The 23288-nt window shown below is 35.1% G+C and overlaps 1 protein-coding gene across 9 annotated transcripts in view; it reads right to left on the bottom strand.

Moving 5' to 3' along the window:
- Nucleotides 1–23288, bottom strand: part of LRRC7 (leucine rich repeat containing 7) — a 552029-nt gene that overhangs the window by 13919 nt on the left and 514822 nt on the right. For 8 of the 9 annotated variants that reach the window (XM_045477806.1, XM_045477810.1, XM_045477813.1 and 5 more), the window contains 2 exons: nucleotides 18233–18325; nucleotides 3309–3383 (listed from right to left, as the gene is read on the bottom strand). In XM_045477806.1, the coding sequence (XP_045333762.1) occupies nucleotides 3309–3383; nucleotides 18233–18325 (168 nt within the window). The remainder of the gene's footprint in view (nucleotides 1–3308; nucleotides 3384–18232; nucleotides 18326–23288) is intronic. The other variant, XM_045477811.1, reaches the window with a different exon arrangement.

The raw sequence follows: 23288 nt of genomic DNA, 5'->3' as shown, positions 1-23288 counted from the left end.
GTGCTTTTATTGTTCTCTCTCACTCCTGTAGGATTTGACTTTATGTAGGAAGATGAGGCTGGGAGGGTTCAAGTCTCCCAGCATGGCGCTAGCTTCTCATCTAACAGGGTCATAAAGCAACATGACTCACTAAACACAGTAGGTCATTTGAATATGCTCATTAATTATAGTGTATTTATTCTGGGAAAATGAACAGTGAAATGTCGGAAACATCATGCAAGTATATTTTAATTAAGATCATCCTCTCATGCACACCTCTTCATGTAATTCCTATGACATGTTCCTGATCCCATAGCAGAGTAAGAAGAGAATAGTGGGTAAAATAAGTTCTAGACAAAGAAAGGGACAGCTCTTATATAATAAATTTGGGGTTTGGCAGAGATTTAGGAAAGGTATATCTTTTTTGCTACTTAATATCTCTTTTGTTATTTGCTATTGGGTTAGATCAAACCCAATAACTCCCATCACTTAGGGAGCTCATTTGTTGATTTTTGTTTATTTCTTTGTTCCTTTTACCTTGATTTTCTAGGCTGTTACATTGGTAACAAGGCTTGTAAATAAATTTGCTCCAGTAAGGAGCAAAGATCCTCCTATTTCTTTCTGAAAGTATAACCCACGTCTGCTTTTTAACTAGTATGAGTAAAACTGTGAATATAGTAATTCATTTGATTAAGGTCTATGTGCATTTTTCTTTTGCTGAAAATGAATTTTGATTTTATTGTACTTGATACAAATGAGTTCCAAAGCAAAAAATAAAATGTTACATCTTTCGCAGTCATTTGTGGAGAGAAGAGCTAACCTGGGTGCAGCTCTTCTGCAGATTTTTGGCTTTTAACAGATTGGGTTTATGATTCCTTCCTACTTCTTGCATTAGGAAATGATCCCTTAGTGCACTTTGCTGTTGCTGTATACCTCTTAAGGACTAGAAATACTAAACTCCCATGTTCCTACATATAAGCCTTCTAGAATTGCACAGCTAGAAAAGAGTATTCTAACCCTGAGACTAGACACTAACTGATTTCTCATTTCCCTTATTCAGTATATCTGTATTCATCTATACTGATTATCCATCTATCTACCATCATCATCTATCACCTACCTATAGATATATGGATATGTAATATTTTAGCATGTAACATAAACATATATTATGCATTATATCTGGATTCTCCTGAATCCAGAGAGAAAAATCTTTCTTTTGCTACCTCTGTCATGGATGAAGACAACTCTTCGCCTTATCTCAAGTTATGGAAGACTTCTCTAAGCAGCCTGGCATTCCAAAGATCAGAGATCTGAGATTAACTGCCTAAATTTTTTTCAGGCCCAGATATTCAAAATAATTGTTTGAAATTCAGTAGAGAAAAACAAAACAAAACAAAACAAAACAAAACTAGCCCTTTCCTTTGCTAAACAGTAGCACTTACCAAGTGTTAGGAAATTACATTGTTAATTTATTCTTGACTGTTTTTCATCGAAATTTATAAAATCATTGAAGAGTTGAATATTTAAGCTGAGAGGACCTTAGATATAACATAAACCACAGTTCATTCTACACATACTTGTGAGTCCCATAGATATGATATAAAATGCTTAAGATCAAAGGGCTAGTTAGGAAATCCAAAAATATAGAACTTACAGAACAAAATGGCAAAAATAAATTTAGGTTATTTTATGTGTCTATTTTGTTTCAATATTTTAACTCTAGAGATAACTGCTGGCTTGGTCTTCTGCCTGCATGGACTGGACTCAAACCTGTTGGATGCTGTTTCTACTGTGACAATGCTACAGGTCGGAGCAACCCATAGTCTTTTCAGAGAACTATGATTTTTGAAAACTTGAGTTTTCACGATCCTGCTAGTTAGTTTAAAATATTTCTGAGCAGGGACCTGGTTGGCTCACTCAGTTAAGCACCCAACTTCAGCTCAGGTCATGATATCAAGGTTTGTGAGTTCGAGCTCTTCATCAGGCTCTGTGCTTTCAGCGCGGAGCCTGCTTCGGATCCCATCTCCCTCTCTCTCTGCTCCTCCCTCACTCAAGCTCTCTCTCAAAAATAAGTAAACATCAAAAAAAAATATATTTCTGGGGTACCTGGGTGGCGCAATTGGTTAAGCATCTGACTTTTGATCTCTGCTCAGGTCAAGATCTCACAGTTGGTGAGTTCGAGTCCCACGTCGGGTTCTGCACTGATCGTGTGGAGCCTGCTTGGGATTCTGTCTTTCCTTCTCTCTGCCCCTCCCCTGCTTGTGCTTTCTCTCTCTCTCTCAAAATAAATAAACTTAAAAAATAAAAAAAAATAAAAATATTTCTGGGAATAAAATATTAAAATATATGTATATATAGTTATATAGGGTTTCTACTTTCCTATAACTTTTTGAGAGTGTTTGGTAAATAGATAGAAGATCTCCTCAGAGCTGAGTGGTATTGGGCCCTTGCATTGTTGTAAATGTTTGCAGAGCCAATCTAGAAGGATCCTTTCTGACATGTCTTTTCTTCCCAGTGTCCTGATAGATTATGTTGAACCATTTCATAATTGCTCCAAATGCTTAAATATCTGTGATGAAAGATACTTCCGTCTAGTGATACAGCGAGAAATTTCTGGGGTCATAAGTCAAAATACTGAAGCTTAAATAAACTGATGATACTTAAGTCCCTTTCTTTGCAATGTAGGAAATAATTAAGCAGAAGTGAATTCAGAGAGAGGAACAAAGAAAGCAAAATGGTTATACCAAACATTTACTTAGCTGTTTACTGGAGTGACCCTTTTCTGTTCCACAGAGCTTTAAGTTAGAGAAAAAGTCCTTTCTCTCAGACAGTACATTTTAATAAGTCATCTTATATATAGGTGCTTGTTCAAGCATCTGAGAAGGGGGAGGAGGGAGATATAACCATGTGTTTCACAGTTTTCAAACAGTAATAAGCTTACTGTTGAGAATTAAATATGGACGAGTCCCTTCTTCCTCACCCAAAGTCACATAGATACCCTATTTTGGTAACTCATGACTCATATTTGATACCTATGCATAGATTCTTGTATGTCTCAATTCTTCTTCCATTACCAAATAACAGTATTCATATAAACAAAAATATGCAGACCATCTACCATATGCCAAATCGTGGAACGTAAAGAATTATATGAGATTGAATTTGTTTCTGACTTGCCTCTCAACCCCCGCCCCCCAATAAAGGCAAATAAAAAATGTGAGAAGGACTTATTGCCAATCATTTAATTCAAGTCATTCAACTTAATAACATGGATACATATTTGTTTTATGTTGTCATTTGAAAACAACGCTTTTTATCTCTCTTACCTGAAGGATCTTATCACCAGGCTGCAGCAGATTGGATGCTGGTCCATCAGGCTGAACCCTAGTAACAAAGATACCCTATAAGTCAGAAGTAACAGAGGTTAGGATTATTATCAAGAACTAGCCCTAGTTAAAAAAAATTTTTTCATTCACATAGAAACAATGAAAACAGACTAGAAAAAGTTTACATATGTAAGCTTCAAAGATTATTACAGCATTTTAAGCAAGGTACCACTCTTCAAGTCAAGTTTGAGAGAAGCAACATCTTATTTGGATAACAAAGGTTTATCTTGTTTTTAAAATACACTTATAATTTATAAATTAATCTCATAGCATAGTCTTAACCGCTTTCTTAAATAGTTTGAAATATGGTACTAAGCCATTCTCCATATAATTCTGAAATTGTCCTAAGGTATTCTTCATTGAAAATGTATTCTATTTGATAGGTTGTAAATTCAGTGTACACTTTAAAAACCTTATCAGAATTACATGTAAATATTGGTTTATTTAATCAGTATTATTTTGTACGTTACTGGGAATTTTAATATAAAATGTGTATGAACAAATTAAGCATAAAAAAAATCCAAGCATAAAGTTTCTACCCACATAGTTACAAAACCCCTAAATTGATTAATTTAGTTTATAAAAAATCAAAATAATTTTCTTGATCATGTGTATAAAGCAAGCATTATTGAATGTCTACCATATGCTAGGTTTCGATTGCTAGTGTTATAGTGATACACAGAATATAATTTTTGGCTTCAATGAACTCACAATATAGTAAAAGTCAAGAAAACAAGAATTATAAAAAAATTAAAAATATAAATAATTTATATAAAAATATGTATTAACGTATAAAAATTATCTTAATACCGTTATTATTTTTTTTGTTCCTAAGAAGTATTAATAGAATAGAAGATAATATTTTAATGTCATTGCCTGTTATTCAGTAAATCATCTTATTTGTTGATTTGTAAACTTGATGACTCTCCCTTAAGCCCATTAGCTTTATATGCGTGTGTGATGGTTTAACAAAAAGACCCAAATTGAAATACGTCTTTGTGTGTTTTTATTTAGCATTTCAGATCTTTATGAATTATTCATTTAAAGCATTTGAGTGGTTTTTATCTTTCTGATTTTAAGCAGTTTTCCTTCCCATTTAAAGATGGAACTACAGGGGTGCCTGGGTGGCTCAGTTGGTTGGGCAGCTGACTTTGGCTCAGGTCATGATCTCACAGTTTGTGAGTTCAAGCCCTGCGTTGGGCTCTGTGCTGGCAGCTTGGAGCCTGGAGCCTACCTCGGATTCTGTGTCTCCCTCTCTCTCTCTACCCCTCCCCTGCTCACACTCTGTGTCTCTCTGTCTCTCAATAATAAACAAATGTTAAAGAAAAAAAAAATTAAAGATGGAACGACAGACAGTCATCAAGATCTTTAGAAAACTGCATAACTTTTAACCAATAATTCAACTTCTAGAACTTATCTTAAGGAAGTAATTGGACAAGTGGCAACATTCATTTACTAATACATTAATCATAGAATTATCTGTAATAATAAAAATACCAACCACACATAAAAGTCTAATAACAGGGAACTGATTAAATTACAGTAAACTCATACAGTAGTATGATATGTGGTCATTAAAAATGAAGTCCTAAATGGCAGGCATAGAAGTTCACTAGTGCTTAGTGAAACAAGCGGGCAATAAAACATTATACTGTGTGATGCTATTCTTATGCTATGATACTGTCTTTGCTGAAACATGTTTATATACATATTTATGTGGGAAATATCTGGAAGGATATATTCCTAAACATTAACAGTGGTTGTTACTGGGTAATGACACTTCATATATGTATATAATGTATATTTTTTTCCTTTTTTGCTTCTCTGTGTTTTCTAATTTTTCTATAATGATTATGTCCTACATGTAACATTAAGAAAATAATAATAAAACTTAAAAAAAATAGGTTAATAATGTCACTGTTCAGAGTGACAGAGTGCTCAGCTTCAGTTGTACAGATGGTCAATTCAAAAGGAATAAGAAAACTGGTTGAAAAGGACAGTAAAATAAGGCATGATGGTTAATCCACCCGACCAGTGAATGGCACTGGTCATGAAAATAAATATAATTTTTACAGCCCTGTACACATTGGGCATATAGCACTCATGCCATCAGTCCAGGACACTGTATGTGCAATTGGTCCCTTTGGTAGTCCCCCTCGTTGCCATCGGGGTCTCTGTGCAACAGGCAGATTGTCACTGTTACCCAAAATAAGCCACTACATCTCTGGGTGCCAGAGGTGAGGTTGTTTTGAATATTACTTTATCCCAGCAGTCAAAGTCTGGGCTCCTAGTTAATTTTGATTGCCTTTCTTCAGCTTATTCTATGGGAGCCATTTTTAATAATGTTTGCATGAATCCAGACCATAAGAGCTAAATTATGGGCATTGTATCTGCAATGTTGGGAGGAATAGTAATGCTCCACAACCTGACTGCTGAAAGAATACAAGTGTAATGTACGTGGCAGGTTTAATTTCATCCATCACAAAGCTCTGTGGGACTCAATCGCTGTTCTGAAGACTTGCTTTGAAGCTTACTCTTATGGTGGCCTGAGTCTTCCAAAGCATTTATTGCCGCTTTCTAAAGCTTTAATATTTCTTTTTTTAAATCATTTTATTTTTTACCTTTTTCAAAAATTAAAAAGAATTGTCTACATTTATTTATTTTTGAGAGACAGAGAGAGATAGAGCATAAGTGGGGGAGGGACAGAGAGAGAGAGGGAGACCCAGAATCTGAAGCAGGCTCCAGGCTCTGAGCTGTCAGCACAGAGCCCGAGGCAGGGCTCGAACTCACAAACTGTGAGATCATGACCTGAGCCAAAGTCAGATGCTTAACCGACGGAGCCACCCAGGTGCCCCTCCCTTTTAAAACATTTAAATCAACATTAGTTTCTTAGTTGATGAAATTTATTGATTGACTAAATTCTACCCCTGAAACCATTACTACACTGTATGTTAACTGTTAGTGCCCACTGGTATAGTATTTTTTTTTCCTTTATATATACATACATGTCTGATCAGGCTGCATACTGCCACATTAGTTGAAACAGATAGCAATGAGTGTTATCTTTGATAATGCTCTGTGGCATTCATTATTTGTGTAAGTGGAATGTTTCCAAAAAGATTGCCTGCAAAGGCCAGTGCCCTGATTTTTCACTCTATTTATGTACATAAATACAGCCATAGGAAAAAAAAAATAACTCTGAACCCATTTTGTGGCCTCTGCTATGATGAATATTGATGACTTTAATGCAGTTTTGGGAAATCTCATTATAGTAATGTGTCATTCATCTTTTCAACAAATTCATTTTATCTGAGACTTCAAAGAATACTTTGGCACTGATAGAATTTGGTAAGGAATCAAACTATTTGTATTCTAAATGTTAGAGTAATAACTTCCTACTGTTTGGTAAAAAACCATCATGTACTTATCAAAGATCCATATCATGGCATTATCTATTTTATAACTCTGCTGCAAGATTTAAAGTATGTCCAGTTTCTTTTCTTTTCTTTTTTTTTTTTTTTAGTTTATTTATTCATTTTGATAGAGGCAGAGAGTGCAAGCCGAGGGGGGAATGTAGAGAGAGAGGAGAGAGAGAGAGAATCCCATGTAGGCTCTGTACTGTTAGCGCAGAGCCCCACATGGGTTCGGACTCAATGAAACTTAGTTGAAATCAAGAGTTGGACTCTTTTTTTTTTTTTTTAAACTTTTTAAATGTTTATTTATTTTTGGGACAGAGAGAGACAGAGCATGAACGGGGGAGGGGCAGAGAGAGAGGGAGACACAGAATCGGAAACAGGCTCCAGGCTCCGAGCCGTCAGCCCAGAGCCCGACGCGGGGCTCGAACTCACGGACCGCGAAATCGTGACCTGGCTGAAGTCGGACGCTTAACCGACTGCGCCACCCAGGCGCCCCAAGAGTTGGACTCTTAACTGACTGAGCCACCTGGGTGCCCCAAGTATGTTTAGCTTCTTGTAATATTTGGTTGAATGATAAATGTGGGACAAACTATCATGTAATACATTCAAAACAAGTGAAACAACCTATATACCTAAGGTTATAGCAAGACAATTTTGCCCAAGGAAGGAAAATGCCTCACTAACTCTTTTTCAACAAGGTTGTATATATTAGTATTTTTGCTGCTGCTGTCAAGTTAACACAAACTTAGTGGCTTAAAATATCACAATTTTATTATCTTACAGCTCTGTAGGTTAGAAGTCCAAAACAGGTCTTAATGGGGCTAAGACAAAGGTTTTGGCACAACTGCATTATTTTCTGGAATATCTAGGGGAGAAGCTGTTTCCTTGCCTTTTCCAGCTTCTAGTAAATGAACACATTTCTTGGCACACTGTCCCGGTTTCCATCCTCAAAGTCAGCAATTGTTCATCTCTCTGACCATTTATCTATGTTCATATGTCCCTCTGACCACAGCCAAGGAAGATTCTCTCACCTACATGATTAGACTGGGCCCACCTGGATCCAGGATAATCTCCTTACCTCAAGGTCCAGAATTTAAACTCACCTGCAAAGTCCTTTTGCCATGTAATGTAACATATTTACAGGTTCTAGGAATTAGGATGTGGCTATCTTTAGGGGGCCATTTTTTTTTTCTGCCTTCCCCATAGTGTAAGAAGTGAGTAAGAGCATAGCTCTAGAGTTAGCCTATGTTTACCATTCATTAATTGGTGACTTTGGGCAAGTTAATTAACTTTTGTGTACTTAACTTTTCCTCATCAGTAAAATGGGCATGGTAATGGCACATACCTCATAGTTATTAGATTGAGTAAATTCATGCAAACATACTTAGAATAGTGCATGGCACTCAGTGTAGCATCAATAAATGTTATTATAATTATTGAAAGTCTGAAATCTGAGCTACAATCCAAGGTCTTTATAGCCAGTAAAACCCATATTGAGAGTTTCTGAGTCTATAATTGTACTAGATTGATTGTCTGAAAATTCTTCTTTACCCTCAATTGGGAGTATATTAAAAGGCCAACATTTGTTATCTTTCTCTTGAATGCCCATCAGATAAAAGGATTTGCATCTCCTGTTTAGAGAAGAGGACAGGAAGAGAACTGGGAAGTCTCTGCTATCTCATCTGTGGTTTCCTAGTGGTGGCTCTCAGTGATAATGGCTCTAATTATTGTCCACTCTCAGTAGTGGACATGGGTGCCAACTAGAGGGCTTTCCGATGGTTCTTAGTAACTTTCAGGTGCTGCTTCCTTTCATAGCTCCAAGTCAGGAGTGTTAGCTCTTTGTAGTAACAGCTGTTAGAGTCTAGTTACTGGCTTATGGCATTTCTGAGTGTGTTGTTCTAATGTGTAACATCTCCTGACCAGCATAATGACTTTCCCCTCTAGACAGCATCTCACAACAGAGCCACCAAATATGTGCTGCAGCCCTTTCTGAAGAATATATGTTTGCTTTCCTCAGACACCAATATCTGGGTGTGCTTGAGTCAGACACAGCCTCCCTGGACTCATGCATCACAGAGGGACCCCCACAGGTTTGAACCAGAGCTAATCTAGAGAGGGCTGGCCAGATGCTACTAATAGGTGAACCTGTTGCCGTTTCATTTTTCTTCCCCATTTTTTTAAAAATCACTCTTTGTGGAAGTCATAAATCGTTTTTTTTTTTCTAAAAGTACCCAGAATGGGTTTTTAAAAAAGTTTTACTTTTCACAAGTAATTTTGAAAAGTCGCGAGTATGGGAAGTTCTTCATGGAGTTAAAATCAGACCTTGTCTTACTGGTTACCTAGTCTATATACCTCTGGACATAAACTTTAATGGACTCAGAAAGTTAGTCTACAAGGTGAACATTGAACGTTCTAACTTTAGAGGAGAAAGGAACTTTATATGGCTTTTTAATGATGAAGGTGAATGACTGTGACAGTCTCAGCGATTGTAAATGTAGACCCCAAAATAGAACTTGTCTTAAGGGAACTGTAACTTCAATTTATGAAATATGTTTTTCTTTAAAATTCTGAAAAATCTTGGCTCTAGCTGACAGTAAGAAATTGGTTTCTAGGAAGGCCATATCTCAAATAAAAATTGCATACTATTACCATTACAATTCAGAACACCTTGGTTAAATATTATAGAATATAGTATTTTATGCTCTCATATACTTAAGATAGTTCAAAAAGTATTTTTGGAGGAAAAAGTGACTCAGAACAAACACAGCTATAGATTCAATAGCTTTTAAAGTTTTTTTGTTTTTGTTTTTTTTTGCAAAAAAAGGGCAAATAATTTTTTTTTCATGGGTTGGACCAAGTTAATATGAAGCTGGGATGTGGCTCATAGAAACAGCATTACACATATAAAATAGACTAAATTTAACCCCTGTGATTAGTGGAAGACGTGCCACATCAAGGATAAAGGTATTATTATCAATAGTTTTCCTCAGTATGAATCAAGAATGTGATCATAAAATATTTTAAGACTAACTGCTGAGTATCAAATCTTTGGCTTTGAGCAGTTTGCTACCTTAACAACTGAGGAATCTATATGTACCAAGACAAGAAATGTATACCATGGTCATTAGAAACTGAAGGAGAGTGGGAAGGGTGAGAGGAAGAAAAAGAGGCATTAGCAGCTGAATATGATGCTTCAGTGTACGAATGAACTTACGTCAACAAAACAATGAAATATAAAATCCATAAAAGATAAACAGAAATCATTGTTTAGAAGCCTAGAAAACTTGAGCCTCAAAAAAACAGATATAAATATGCTACAACTGACCAAAGTCCACTAAAAATTTCACAAAAATATTCTGCACAGATGTTTAAAGGAACACCAAACTCCTTTTCACAAGTTTTTAAATAAACATTAACAAGGAAATCACTTGACTTCATTTGTAAAAAAATTACTAATAATTCATTGGAGCAACACAGAGACTGGTAAAACCAATAGAAATTAACTACATGATTACAAACATCCTGGTGGCACTATAATGGAGAGGAAGAACTACACATTGTTTGCTCTTTAGACTTGTATCCTTCTTTGAGGTCATTTTAAGGGTTTGTTTAGTAGCCAAAATTTTTTTAAAAATCTGTATTATATATACTAAATATACATAAATACCACTATAGATGGTATATAAGTATATATTCTAAATATATATGCTTAATAGCCAAATAACATATATATACATAATATACGTATTTATATTATAGCCATATATATATATATTTTTCAAGATACTGCTTTTCTGATTTGCTAAAAGCATCCAAAATAACTTATTTATTCCCCTTTACTTGAGATTCCTTAAGAAATGACAAATTAACTACTAGAATCTTTTTATGGTTTGATGCTGATCATCATGAAGTATTCTTTTCTGAATATATGGGTTAAAATTATATTTGGCTTTAATTACCTTATAATTATAATTTTACTCTTTAAAAATTTTTTTTTAGTTTTTATTTTTCAGAGAGACAGTGTGTGAGCAGGGGAGGGACAGAGAGAGAGAGAGGGAGACACAGAATCCGAAGCAGGTTCCAAGGCTCTGAGCTGTCAGCACAGAGCCTGACGTGGGGCTCGAACTCATGAGCTGTGAGATCATGACCTGAGCCAAACTTGGTCGCCCAACTGACCGAGCCACCCTGGCACCCCTAATTTTCCATTTATTAATTGTTCCAGTATTCCAATTATTAACTAACAGTGAAACATCTCTGGGCTGTCTGTCCATGGTGACTGAAAGTACCTTTGCTTCCTGCTTATTTCTTGGTGAAATTCCTGAGCTTAAAAAAGTTTTCTCTCATCTGATTTTCATATTTTCTCTTAAAGACAAATCATGACACTCCTTTACACACTGTGTTTGCAGATTTTGCCTCTTTGGAAAAAATAAAAACATGTTTTCATTTCTTTTCTTTTATGAATTCTTTAAAGTCTATATTTAATAAACCACCTCAACTGCTACTGAATATTTGGGTTGCTGAGCTTCCTACAGTTTACTGATTCTGTCAGGACCTCTTGTGGCTTCTATTTCCAGCTTCCCATATGGCATAAAATAGTAGAAACTATTAAAAATAGGAGTAGGTTACTGTAGGTGCCTGTGGATTCTTCTTTGAAGCAATTCCTAAAATAGTATCGGTAATCAGCTTTCTGATTATCATCACTGCAGACTTCCTCAAAGCCCCTTCGATGGTATAATTTTGACACTATCTGTCCATTTCAAAATAATGAAGTGAGAAGTGAAGAATTCAGTGAAAACTTTTTCTGTCATTTATGCTAAAATAACATTTTTTAAGTGAAAAATTATTTTGTAAGCTATATTCAGTCAAACTATGATTCTGTTAGACTTAATTTGGCTTTATATAATGGCTAACACATCGTTGTATAGTTAGACCTTGCTAGAAGTGTTGTTCAGAGATGGCAGTGAACTCAGGAGGTCAAAAAGGCCAGTGGTAAATGTCTGGAAGGCATACAGTTGTAAATTCCTGACACACTGACTGATGAAGTGGCCAAGGCTGTGCATTGACAGTATAGCGTGGAGTGACAAGGAAGGTTTTTGTATTTGTTTTTGTTTTTCTTGTCTCTTGATATTGCTATATTATTTGAAATTATATATGTTAATGTTTTCATTTGTTATCTGTGTAACTTTTTAGAAAGTGTACGTTAAAGAAAAAGGGCTTTGCAGTTGCACACATTTGAAACCAAGAATGTATTATGTTTTGTTTTATTCTATTTTATTTTATTTTATTTTATTTTATTTTATTTTATTTTATTTTTTGGGGGGAGAGCACATGCAAGGGACGGGCAGAGAGATGAGGACAGAGGTTCCAAAGCAGGCTCTGCACTGACAGGCTGATATCAGCAAGCCTGATGTGGGGCTTAAACTCACAAACCGCAAGATCATGACCTGAGCCGAAGTTGGACGCTTAACCAACCGAGCCACTCAGGTGCCCCTTTATATGCAGTCTAATATTTATGTAGCAAATATAAATCACATGCTATGTGGAGTTCTAGACAAATGTGTTTGCTATTCTTGATTTTTATATCTGTGAAGAATACATGACAAGAAATAGACATATGGCATGTACCTTTTTCATAGGCCAAGAACGTATCTTTTGAATCTTTTTGTTTACCAATTACCCAATGCCATGAATCTAAGCAAACCTGGAAAATTATTCTTGTGCATTTTCTAACTTGCCACTGCCCAGTGTGCCTCTGAGTATTATTATTCCTGAGTAAAGGTATCAAGTAAATGCTTTGATTCTGCTCATAGAATACATCTTCTCTTAATATTTATCATATAAAAACTTTCATTTGATGTAGTACTCATCTCCACACAAAGAAAAAATCCCATTGTTTTTCTAGGTGTTGAAGGAAGAGTGTAAAGTTGAGTCCTGTTGCAGGCTGTTTTGGCATCTGGAGTCAATCTTTTAGAAGTGACGTAGGATAGAATATAATAACTTATTCTGAAATTCCAGAACATTTATTTAGGGTTTCTTGGCAATTATATTTCACATTTGCCATGTTTACAATATTTTTCTTGGGCTTGGGACTTCACCTGTACTGTAGACCAATTAAGGCATTTTTAAATTTTTCATTTTTTCATTTCTGTGTCTACATACAGATTGCCCAAATCCGTGGAAATATGGGTGGACTCTATGGCATCAATTGAATGTGGGTATTATGATAAAATGGTGGAGAATAAGTGATTCTTTGGTCCCAGTGCCCCAGTATGTGTATTTCCTGATATCAAGCATTTTGAGGATATCCACAATATAGCTTTCATTTTGATACTATGACTAGATGATTGTTCATGGGACTGTTCAGTACTATACTTTTAGAATATACAGAAAAAGTGACTAAGAGTTTTCTTTAATATCTTTAAACTTTATGTGTATTTCCTGATATCAAGTATTTCGAGGATATCCATAATATAGCTTTCATTTTGACACTATGACTAGATGATTGTTCGTGGGACTGTTCAGTACTATACTTTTAGAACATATAGAAAAAGTGACTAAGAGTTTTCTTTAATATCTTTAAACTTTAGGAGCTTAATCCTTCCTCCTTAAATAAGGCAAGGAGGGATAGCAGTCTCTGAATGATGAACTATGTGAACGCATCATTTAAAATTCACTCATCTACAGAGTCTTGGGCTGACTTACGAAATCACTACAACAATACAGTATCAGTCATCCATTAATCCATTCTCTTCTTTCTAACAACATCCAGTGGAAACTGTATTGGTCAATTATTTGAATTTTGCATCATGAGTTATTATCCCATGTACATTTAAAAATAGGCAGAGATTATTGTGGTTTGTTCCACTGGCAGAATCACCACTCTAATGATACCTTAGTGCAAAAGTTATATAATTGCTTAGCAATCCACTGTGTACAGTCTGCTTCTAATTATCTAGGTTCAATGGAGAATACATGCTGACTTCCAAGGACTTGTTGAAGCAAATATCTAGACTTGACTAATTAAAGGATTTTGTAATACTTTCAATATTAGAATATCATATTAGTCTCAACTCTACAGGGTATAAATTTGTCATATGGCTCTTCTGCTAAGTGGCATTTGCAGAGTGTGGCATGCATCATAGTGCTTATTAAGAGAAAAGGATTTGGAGTCAGATCAATTTGTGTTCAAATCTTGTCTGCCACATATTACCCAAATGACCTTGGACAAGTTAATTAACACCTCTGGGCCTCAGCAAAATGACAGATAATAATACTCAACTAACACAAGTTGTTAGGAAGATCAGATAAGTGCATGTACATAAAGAGCCTAACAGAGTGACCAGTACATTGTAGATACTCAATTAAAGGCTATTATTCTTATTCCTTTTATTATTATCATCAGATTTGTTAGATCAAAATCTTTCATCTCTCTGCAGCATATGGCTATCCTGACAGCAATGTTTCTCTATGATAAGAGACCAGATCATGGCTTCCATCCACTTACTGGGAGGACAGAGGCAAGCATTATATAGGGCCATTTTCATCTGGTTTTCTCTTTCCAAGTATGTAAAAGCATTTTTCACCTGGCAGTGAGCCCAAAATAATGAACTCCATGATAAGTGAATTGGTCTGTTCAGTTATTAAACCTTGTTCTGACAATGACACAAGCTGTAGGACTAACAGTACTCCATCCATTTAGCCCCAGGAGACTATATTTGATTAGGACTACCTTGCGCTCTTTGAGAGGAGTTAAGTTTATAAGACCAGGTGCTGTCTGAAGCTCTCAAAGTCCAGTACAAAATAGTCCCCATATCTGGATTAATCCTGAATTCCCCCTAAAACCTCAGTTAGCTTTTGGAATGTCTTAGGTATTTTCTGCATAAACTCATGCAACCCCAGAATTTAAATTGGAACTTCTACCAGACTGAACAACACAGTTCACTCTTGCCCTATTCTCATACTTCCAGAGTTTTGGGATGATTACTTCACACTTCATGCTTTCCTTATCTGGCTATATATAGGCAATCCGTTTGGATCCTGTCTCACAATAGACCTTGATATTTGGCTGAAACAGTGGTTCCCATTAATCATAATGAAGAGAATGGAACAAATCTACTGGCTACTTTATACAGAAAGTTCTCAATGCCTTGAAGACATCCAGGCATCTTGGATATTTAGAATTTTGAGTGTCATTACAAGACAGTCATACATTCATTCATCAACAGTAAGTAAAATAATACAGTGTGCTTTGGAGAATATTTCTTTTTGTTAATAAAATTTTTATTTTATTATTATTATTATTATTATTTTTAACATTTATTCATCTTTGAGAGACAGAGAAAGACAGAGCGTGAGTGAGGCACAGAGAGAGAGGGAGACACAGAATCTGAAGCAGGCTCCAGGCTCTGAACTGTCAGCACAGAGCCTGATACGGGGCTTGAATTCACTGACTGCAAGATCATGACTGGAGCCGAAGTCAGACGCTCAACTGACTGAGCCACCCAAGCGCCCCTGGAGAATATTTCTAATCCATGAGTTGTTTATTGAAAGTGAATATGTATCATATTAAAGTTTAAGCTTTTGCTTAACTTTGACTAGGACTCCTTACAAAGCATCCACCCTGACTCAGGTAGTATCTGTTGAATTTAAGCATCTGTTTAATTTGGTTCTCCTCACCCTCAGCTGTAAATTAGCCACCTGATGAAAAAACAGTCTGTTTTTCAGCAGTGAAGAGAGGAGTATTTTTAAAGTTCATTTTCATTTTCTTACTGTTTGGCATTTTTAGTTTAGTTTAGTTTAAGTTTAGTTTAGCTTAGTATAGTTTAGTTTAATTTAGGCATTGGGTTCTACTCTAAATTTTATGCAACCACTATAAGAATGGGACATGGGGCTAAAGAGATGCAACTGAATTTCCAAGAGATTAATCCCTTTCCCTGTGAGCGAACTAAATTCTTGTAATAATTGTCAGAGCCAATATCTTTGATCCTCTGGACACTTCTTTTTTTTTTTTTTTTTTTTTTTTTTAAATCAACGTTTATTTATTTTTGGGACAGAGAGAGACAGAGCATGAACAGGGGAGGGGCAGAGAGAGAGGGAGACACAGAATCGGAAACAGGCTCCAGGCTCTGAGCCATCAGCCCAGAGCCTGACGCGGGGCTCGAACTCACGGACCGCGAGATCGTGACCTGGCTGAAGTCGGACGCTTAACCGACTGCGCCACCCAGGCGCCCCGATCCTCTGGACACTTCTAACTAAATATCCACCATATGTTTGGTGTGACATCAAAAGTGGTCAATAAATCAAGAGCAGTCTTGACAGTCTTCTGCAGATTTGGAAGTTTTAATTACTCCCACCAATTTTGCAATAATAGAGATTCACTTTTCAGATTCTGAAGTGTTTTAGAGAGGAATCAGGTGAATAAAAGTGCTTTTTAGGGGAAATCTTTCAGTGGACACAGTATCAATTCAAGCTTTATATCCGTTGTATTTAACCACAAGAGCACATTATAATGTCATAGAAATAGTTCAGTCTCACTAGAGACATCAAAATGTCATAAATGTGAAATTAAATTAATAGTTATAAAGTGTTCATATTTGTCACAGTGAAAGAATTACAGGAATAATTTTAAAGTCTCACATTTACTGTCTCTTTCACTTGAAAATCACAGCAGAAAATCAACAGCATTCAGACCTCTTGACTACTTAGCAATCTGTTCATCCTTAATTTAAAAACATTTATTACCCTTTACCTTCCAAAAATATAATAAAAAATGTACATGCTCTTGAGAAAGGAGTGAAAAACATGTCTTTTGGATTTTAACTGTCTTAAGAATGATAAGATTATTAACTTCTCATCGGAAGAATTTAGGGAGAAGATGTGAAACCAGAGGCAAAGAGAAGGGTTAAGATGAATAAAACATAATGATTTGAGTTTTTAAAAATACCACCATATGTTTCTGATAACTGTGAACTTTCATAATTTTTTTGTCTTAAGATATATTGATAATTTATCAAAATTAAATAAACACTTGGTCCTGCTAAACCATGAGTATTTTAGTTCTATATCAATGGTTATCCTCAACATCATTTCAAAATAGAAAGGCAGTAGTTAATGATGCACAGACATTTCTCACTGGCATTCCCCTAATTACATAAGGCTGCCTCATATACATTACTTACATATGAATAGCTGCTCCAACCAGTTGACCAAAGGAACGCTTATCTATAGCCACTGGGGAATTCTTTATAGTCCCTTCCATCTTAATATGTTGGGTGTGAATAATTCTACCTTATAGTCTACCTCTTCCTCTCTTCTTCTCCAGAAAGGAAACAAAGAAGGGCACAAACAATATTTGAAAACAAGAAGATGAAAGAAGTAGAGGAAATTAAGAGATAAAATCCTGTTTCAGGCTATAGAAATCTCCAGAGCAGGGGCATCCATGGTTTTTCAGAAGCAGGTTTTAGGATCAGAAATTGACGTATGGTTTTTTTGTTTTTTTGTTTTTTTGTTTTTTTTTTAAATAATAGTGATAAGTGGAAAGAATCTGTCCCGGGTTGTGACTCAGAGGTAAACCGAGACCTTGTGGAAGTTTCATTCATATCTAATTTCTGTCTGTTTTCATCATCCTAAAGTTTTAAGCCACTTAAATGCAATTAAATTTGATGAGGTCAAAAGCAAATAGTTTCAATTATCATCAATTATAATATAATTATAATTACTGATTGATTCAAAGTTGAGAGCATTAAACTCTGATGCCAGCAGGGTAGCTCAGGGTAACTTTTCCAAAATAAAAAAAAATCAGGTGGTCCAGGTCCACAAAGGGATCATACAGGCCAGATATGAATTTGGACAGCATGTTCGGTGTTCAGCATTGAGGCAGTGGTGAACTTTTACTCATGGTGTGACAAACAGGGCTAAGCATAAGAGGAGGCCCTGATTTTTCTGCCATGGCTAACTTTAATTTTCCCACAGAATATTTATTTTCGGTGGTCTTTCAGTCCATACTTCTATTAGTGAAATACATTATGACCATGATAACTTAAAGAGATTTCAGTCAGCTGGCCCTGGCCATGAAGCATTATTTAATCATTCTGTTACTATGAGAAAACATTTTCCCAAATAAGTGATCTACAAGTAAACTTTTGGAAACAACTTGTTATAAATTGCCTGTATAGTTTTCTTTGAAAATATATACAAATGTAAGCAAAACAAAACACAAAAAAACAAAAAACCTTTTCTTTCAAAGAGAATGCTTAATTTTCTCCCTATTCTTAGGATTTGTCAAGCACTGCAGTGAATTCCGTTTCCCTTGTGCTGAAAAAGTGCGTAATTGGATTAATAATTAGCTAGTTTATTAAAGCCCAGTAGGTTTTTTCTGACATTTTTTTTTCTTTGGTAGAAGACAGTGTTTTCCTAATTAAAACTGTCAATAAGAAATTCACTTCTTACCTTGTCAGAAGGTTTAAATGGATTTCCTTGTCCGCTAATTCCACCACTGATACTAAATCCAAGGCCAGGATTCTTTTCTATTCTCACACAAAACTATGTAAAAAAGATATAAAAAAAAAAGTGATCAACTATATATCAAGGCTAAATATCTTCAAATAACTGCATCACAGTAGAGAGATTCACATTTCACTTAAGTTGTCAGGGTTAGCCTATATTAACTTAGTACAGAAAAGACAAACTATTTAGTGCTCCTATAGGCATAAGTTATCATTGAAACTAGCTTGAAATTACCTGGTAAAGCAGATATTAGTAAGAATTTACTCATTACTATGTGTAGGAATACATTTTGACAAACAGTTTTTAAAAATTAGGATTTATAACAATAACAAGATTGTGCATTATTTCAGTTACCTACTTTAAATCCACATATATTCTGATCAATTTAGAAGAGACTGTATGAATAAGTGAAAGAAAATTTGCAAGTGTACATTTGGGGAAAATATGGTTATTTAATTAAGTTGCCACTACTTTCCAGGAGAGTAGTTCAATTCATCTCCTTGGTAGATGGTTCTATTGTTTAGAAATATAGGGCTTTTATTTTGGAAAAGAGTAGAACTTTTGACCATAGTCTGAGTGTATGTGGAACAGAGGAAGAATGAAATACTCAGTAATAAATATTTTGGGTTTGGCACCAGCTCCTGGAGGGACAGTTAGAGCCCTTGGAAGACAGAGGACACTGGAAAAGAAAGAGGTCAAGGATATGGAGAAACGGTGATAGGCAATAGTCGATGAGTATTTAGGAACGTGAAGGATAATCTTCTAGTATTCTGTGCTTTATTATCTTCCTAAGCCCAAATGAAAGTCTGTTAAACACAAGAGCCTTGTGCTTTGAGACCTATGGGGAAAAGATGGCACCAGGAATAGGTCCAAATCATGCTAAGGCTGTAGTAAAGATGTTAGCTATTGTAAGAGTGTATGCAAAATGTAGATCAAGAACCCAGCAGAAGGAAAATCATTGCCATGAATGACCTAGAGGAATTATAGCAAACCTAGGAATTCTTGATGATTCTGAGCTAGGATATGTATGAGGACCATGGTGAAAAAGCTAATTTTTCATGAAAAGTGGGATGGAGTGACCCTAGGTGATTGAAAGACTTGGGACCCCAGAGGTAGCATACACTTTGGTTACATAAAGAAAGAAAGAAAAAAACCCACACTTTTATTATAACTTCTAAGCACAGAACAAGTGCTGGAACTAGGTGAACCAAGTGTTACTAGAGATTGGGAAGCAAAAGATTAATAAGGAATTAAGAAGAAAACCTAAAGAAATACATTAGCATATATTTTGTATTTATATAAATATATACTGGGAAAGTTCCTAAAGATGATTGGAAATGTTTGCTTTCTTAAGTAGCTTACTATTTTCCCTAGCAATCCTGCTTAGCCCATTGATTTGCTTATGTACAAATGCACATGCCCAAATGCTCTCTATATTTTTATTTTCAAGGTATCTTTAATCTCTACCTCTTAGATAGATCAAGGCAAACTTGAGTACTGTGCCTGGCTTAATTAGCATATATTATGAGTTGCTGGGAACTGGATTAATTAGGTTTGGCTGTTTAACGAGACTACCCTTAATTTACTATCGTATTTCATAATAATAAATATAATGTTAAACTATTACAGAGTTCACTTGCAACACAAGGGCAAAGAACTATCCACTAATGTGATTTTTATGGTAGAGTCTTTAATGAATAGTTTCTAAATTATGGGTAACTGCAATTACCATAAGTACTTTCCCATATTTTTATTTTAAAGATATGTTTAATTATAACTTTTCCTCTAATTGAGCTAGATTTGTTAAAACTAGTTATCATAGGGTATTAGCAACTACAGTTTATAATAGCTTTGTATTTATATGGCTCACCATCTGTGGATATGAACATATAATAGCTTGATGTAGCTTGAAGGAATATTTTTGCTTTATTCAATATACCGGTTTACCTTGTAGTCCTTTTTTGTTATTAGTGGTTAATTAGAAAATAGGAAGAAAGAAACTAATATAATTTAAACATTTTATCTTTGTGTTTTCCCATATATCTGTGCATTTCCAATTAAATTATTTGAGATTTGGGTTACATCTTTCTCATGTGAACATTTTATATTGTACAATGAACTATGTGGAAGGTATATACACTTTTGGCTTTCCCCAGGCCACTATAAAACCTGAAAGGAAACATATGCAACACATTTTATTTACAAAGTAAATTGCTGAGAGTACTTTCCAGTCGTTCTCTTTCAATGTACCAACTGTATCTATTTTATATTATTGTCAATCTGGAAGGCACTAAAAATCTAAGGGAAACAAATTTCATATGTGCCAACTATATGAAGAACTGCCTCAATAAATTTTTTAATAATAGAAATAATAAAGATGACACTGTGGTTTTATAAATGTGACAAACAGCCATAAATTTTGATCTGAAGCTAGACTGCCCTTGGGCATGCTGTGGTATGGCTAATAGGCTGTGTTGTGACGGTTGTGTCCCATAAAGCATGTCAGAGAGAGTATCATCTCAAATATAAGGAGTTCCACCTGCCTGGTAACAGGGTCATAAAATGTAAGACGAGACGATACCTCACAGCCAAGAAGCAGTCTGAAACGAAAGAGGATTATCAAAGCAGAAACGTGGTTTTCTAGCAAAAGGTCAGAACTAAGAGGCTAATAAATAGCTTATTTAATGAAAATAGCATTTCAATTTTCTATTAATATATTGATATCAATGAATTAAATTTCTGGCTGAAAATATAAACATCAGCCTGGAAGTCAAGGGTGTATTTGCTTCTTTTAAAGGCTGCTTCCATCACTTGATGCGTCTGGGTCTCTGTCAATTTTGCTCTAATTAAAATATCGGGTCTTAATTTAGAGATGTTTATGATAAAATGAATTGTTAATGTGGCAGTGAGGCCCTGTGAGGTCATAGTCTATAATCTCTAGAAGGTTGTAATCTGATTTGGCCTTGCAATGCTCTACAACCTAGTGCCAAGAACAAAGGAAATGGTAGCACTTGTGTATACACATGACATAAAAACAACACGTGTGTGTGTGTGTGTGTGTGTGTGTGTGTGTGTGTTGGGAGGTGTCATTCAGGTTTAGGGAGTTGCATTACAGAAGGATATTTGGTGATGTTGTAAGAACCGGTTTACTATGATATGTTCTAATTACCATTCTCTTTCCTAGCAGTATGTATAAAAGCTTTCAATGGATACCTATTGCTTTTGCTGCTCAAGATCCATTCATCCTAATTCTGGTAGCTATAACCTTAATTTCTCTTTGAATAATCACCCACTTTCCTATTCTCAGCCTATATGCTTTCGACGGATCATGTTATGTAGGCCTAAAACAAAGCACCATATCCCCTAGAAATATGATGTGTGACAAAAGATACTTTCAAATATGCATTGTCAAAAGTATATAATGGTTCCTTCTTAAAACATGTGATCAGCTATTAGTAAGTATGCTAGTTATTCAAAGGAATGCTTCAATTAATAAATTACCTGCTTGGTAAAACCATTATAGCTTTGAAAATAAAAATTGTAGAAATCATGATTCATGCCTTTATTCCACAAATAGTTATTGATTTCCTACTAAGTGCCAGGTATCTTGTCAGACAGAAGAAATATCCTTACCCTCATGGAACTTACATTCTAGTGGGGAAGACAGATAGTAAGCATGTAAACAATAAACAATTTTGGATAGTGAGATGAGCTGTGAGAAAAATAAAGCAGGGAAGGTAGTAGAGAGTGATGGAACAGGAGTGCGGAGCTATTTTAGGTAGAACAGCCAAGAAATTACATTTCAAATGCCCAAGTGACATTTTAGCAGAAGTATGAATAATGTAAAAGATGAAGCAACAAACAAAAAGAAAAATGGCAAAACTGCCAGCCTCCAACTCAGTTATTTTAAATGCCCTAAAGACAGATGGGTATTTATAAAATCAAGAAACAACAAGATGGCACAAGGATAAAATTGGGAGTCCAGAAACAAAACCTACTATTTATGGTCAGCTGATTTTCAACAAAAGGTCCAAGGTGATTCAGTGAGAAAAGAATAGTATTTTCAAAAAATGGCACAGAGACAATGTACCATTATCCCATACAATGGGATATCCACGTACAAAATAATGATTTTTACCCTTACCTCACACCACATGCAAAAATTAACTCAAACTAAATCCAGAGACTGAAATGTCAGAGCTAAAACTATAAAACTCTAAGAGTAAATCTCCATGATCTTCAATTAGGCAATGATTTCTTAGATATGAAGCCCAATGTGATAAAAGATATGATTGACTTTATAAAAATTAAAAACTTTGGTGCTCCAAAGGAGACCACCAAGAAAATGAAAAGACAACCCACAGAATGGGAGAAAATATTTGCAAATCATATATATGATTAGGGTCTTATATCCAGATTATATGGACAACCCTTACAGTTCAGGAATTGAAAGAGCCAAATAACCTAATTAAAAATGGTCAAAGAATTTTAATAGACATTTATTCAGAGAAGACATATGAATGGCTAATAAATGCATGAAAAGACACTCAACATCATTAGTCATTAAAGAAATGTATACTGAAATCATAATGACATACTATTTCAGAGTGTAGCTATAATAAAAAGATAGATATATCTATATTTTTTATTTTATATATAATAATCATCATATATAATATATCATATATGTAATAAATATACATATAAATATAATAAATAATAGTGAGAAAGTGGAGAAATTAGAATACTCATTCATTGCTGGTGGGAATGTAGTTTGTGGTAGCCACTATACACAAGAGTTTAGAAACTTCTCAAAATGACAATTACCATTTTGTGAAACTGAGCAATTTTATTCCTAAGTAACTGCCCCCCCCAAAATGAAAACATACATCCACACACAGACTTAGAAATGAATGTTCTTAGCAATATTATTTATAACGGCCCCAAAGTGAAAATAATCTAAATGTCCATGAACTGATGGATAATTTGTGGTGTATCC

Source organism: Leopardus geoffroyi, chromosome C1 (assembly GCF_018350155.1).
Source record: "Leopardus geoffroyi isolate Oge1 chromosome C1, O.geoffroyi_Oge1_pat1.0, whole genome shotgun sequence".
Taxonomy (NCBI): Eukaryota; Metazoa; Chordata; class Mammalia; order Carnivora; family Felidae; genus Leopardus; species Leopardus geoffroyi.
This window is presented reverse-complemented; position numbering and strand designations above follow the sequence as displayed.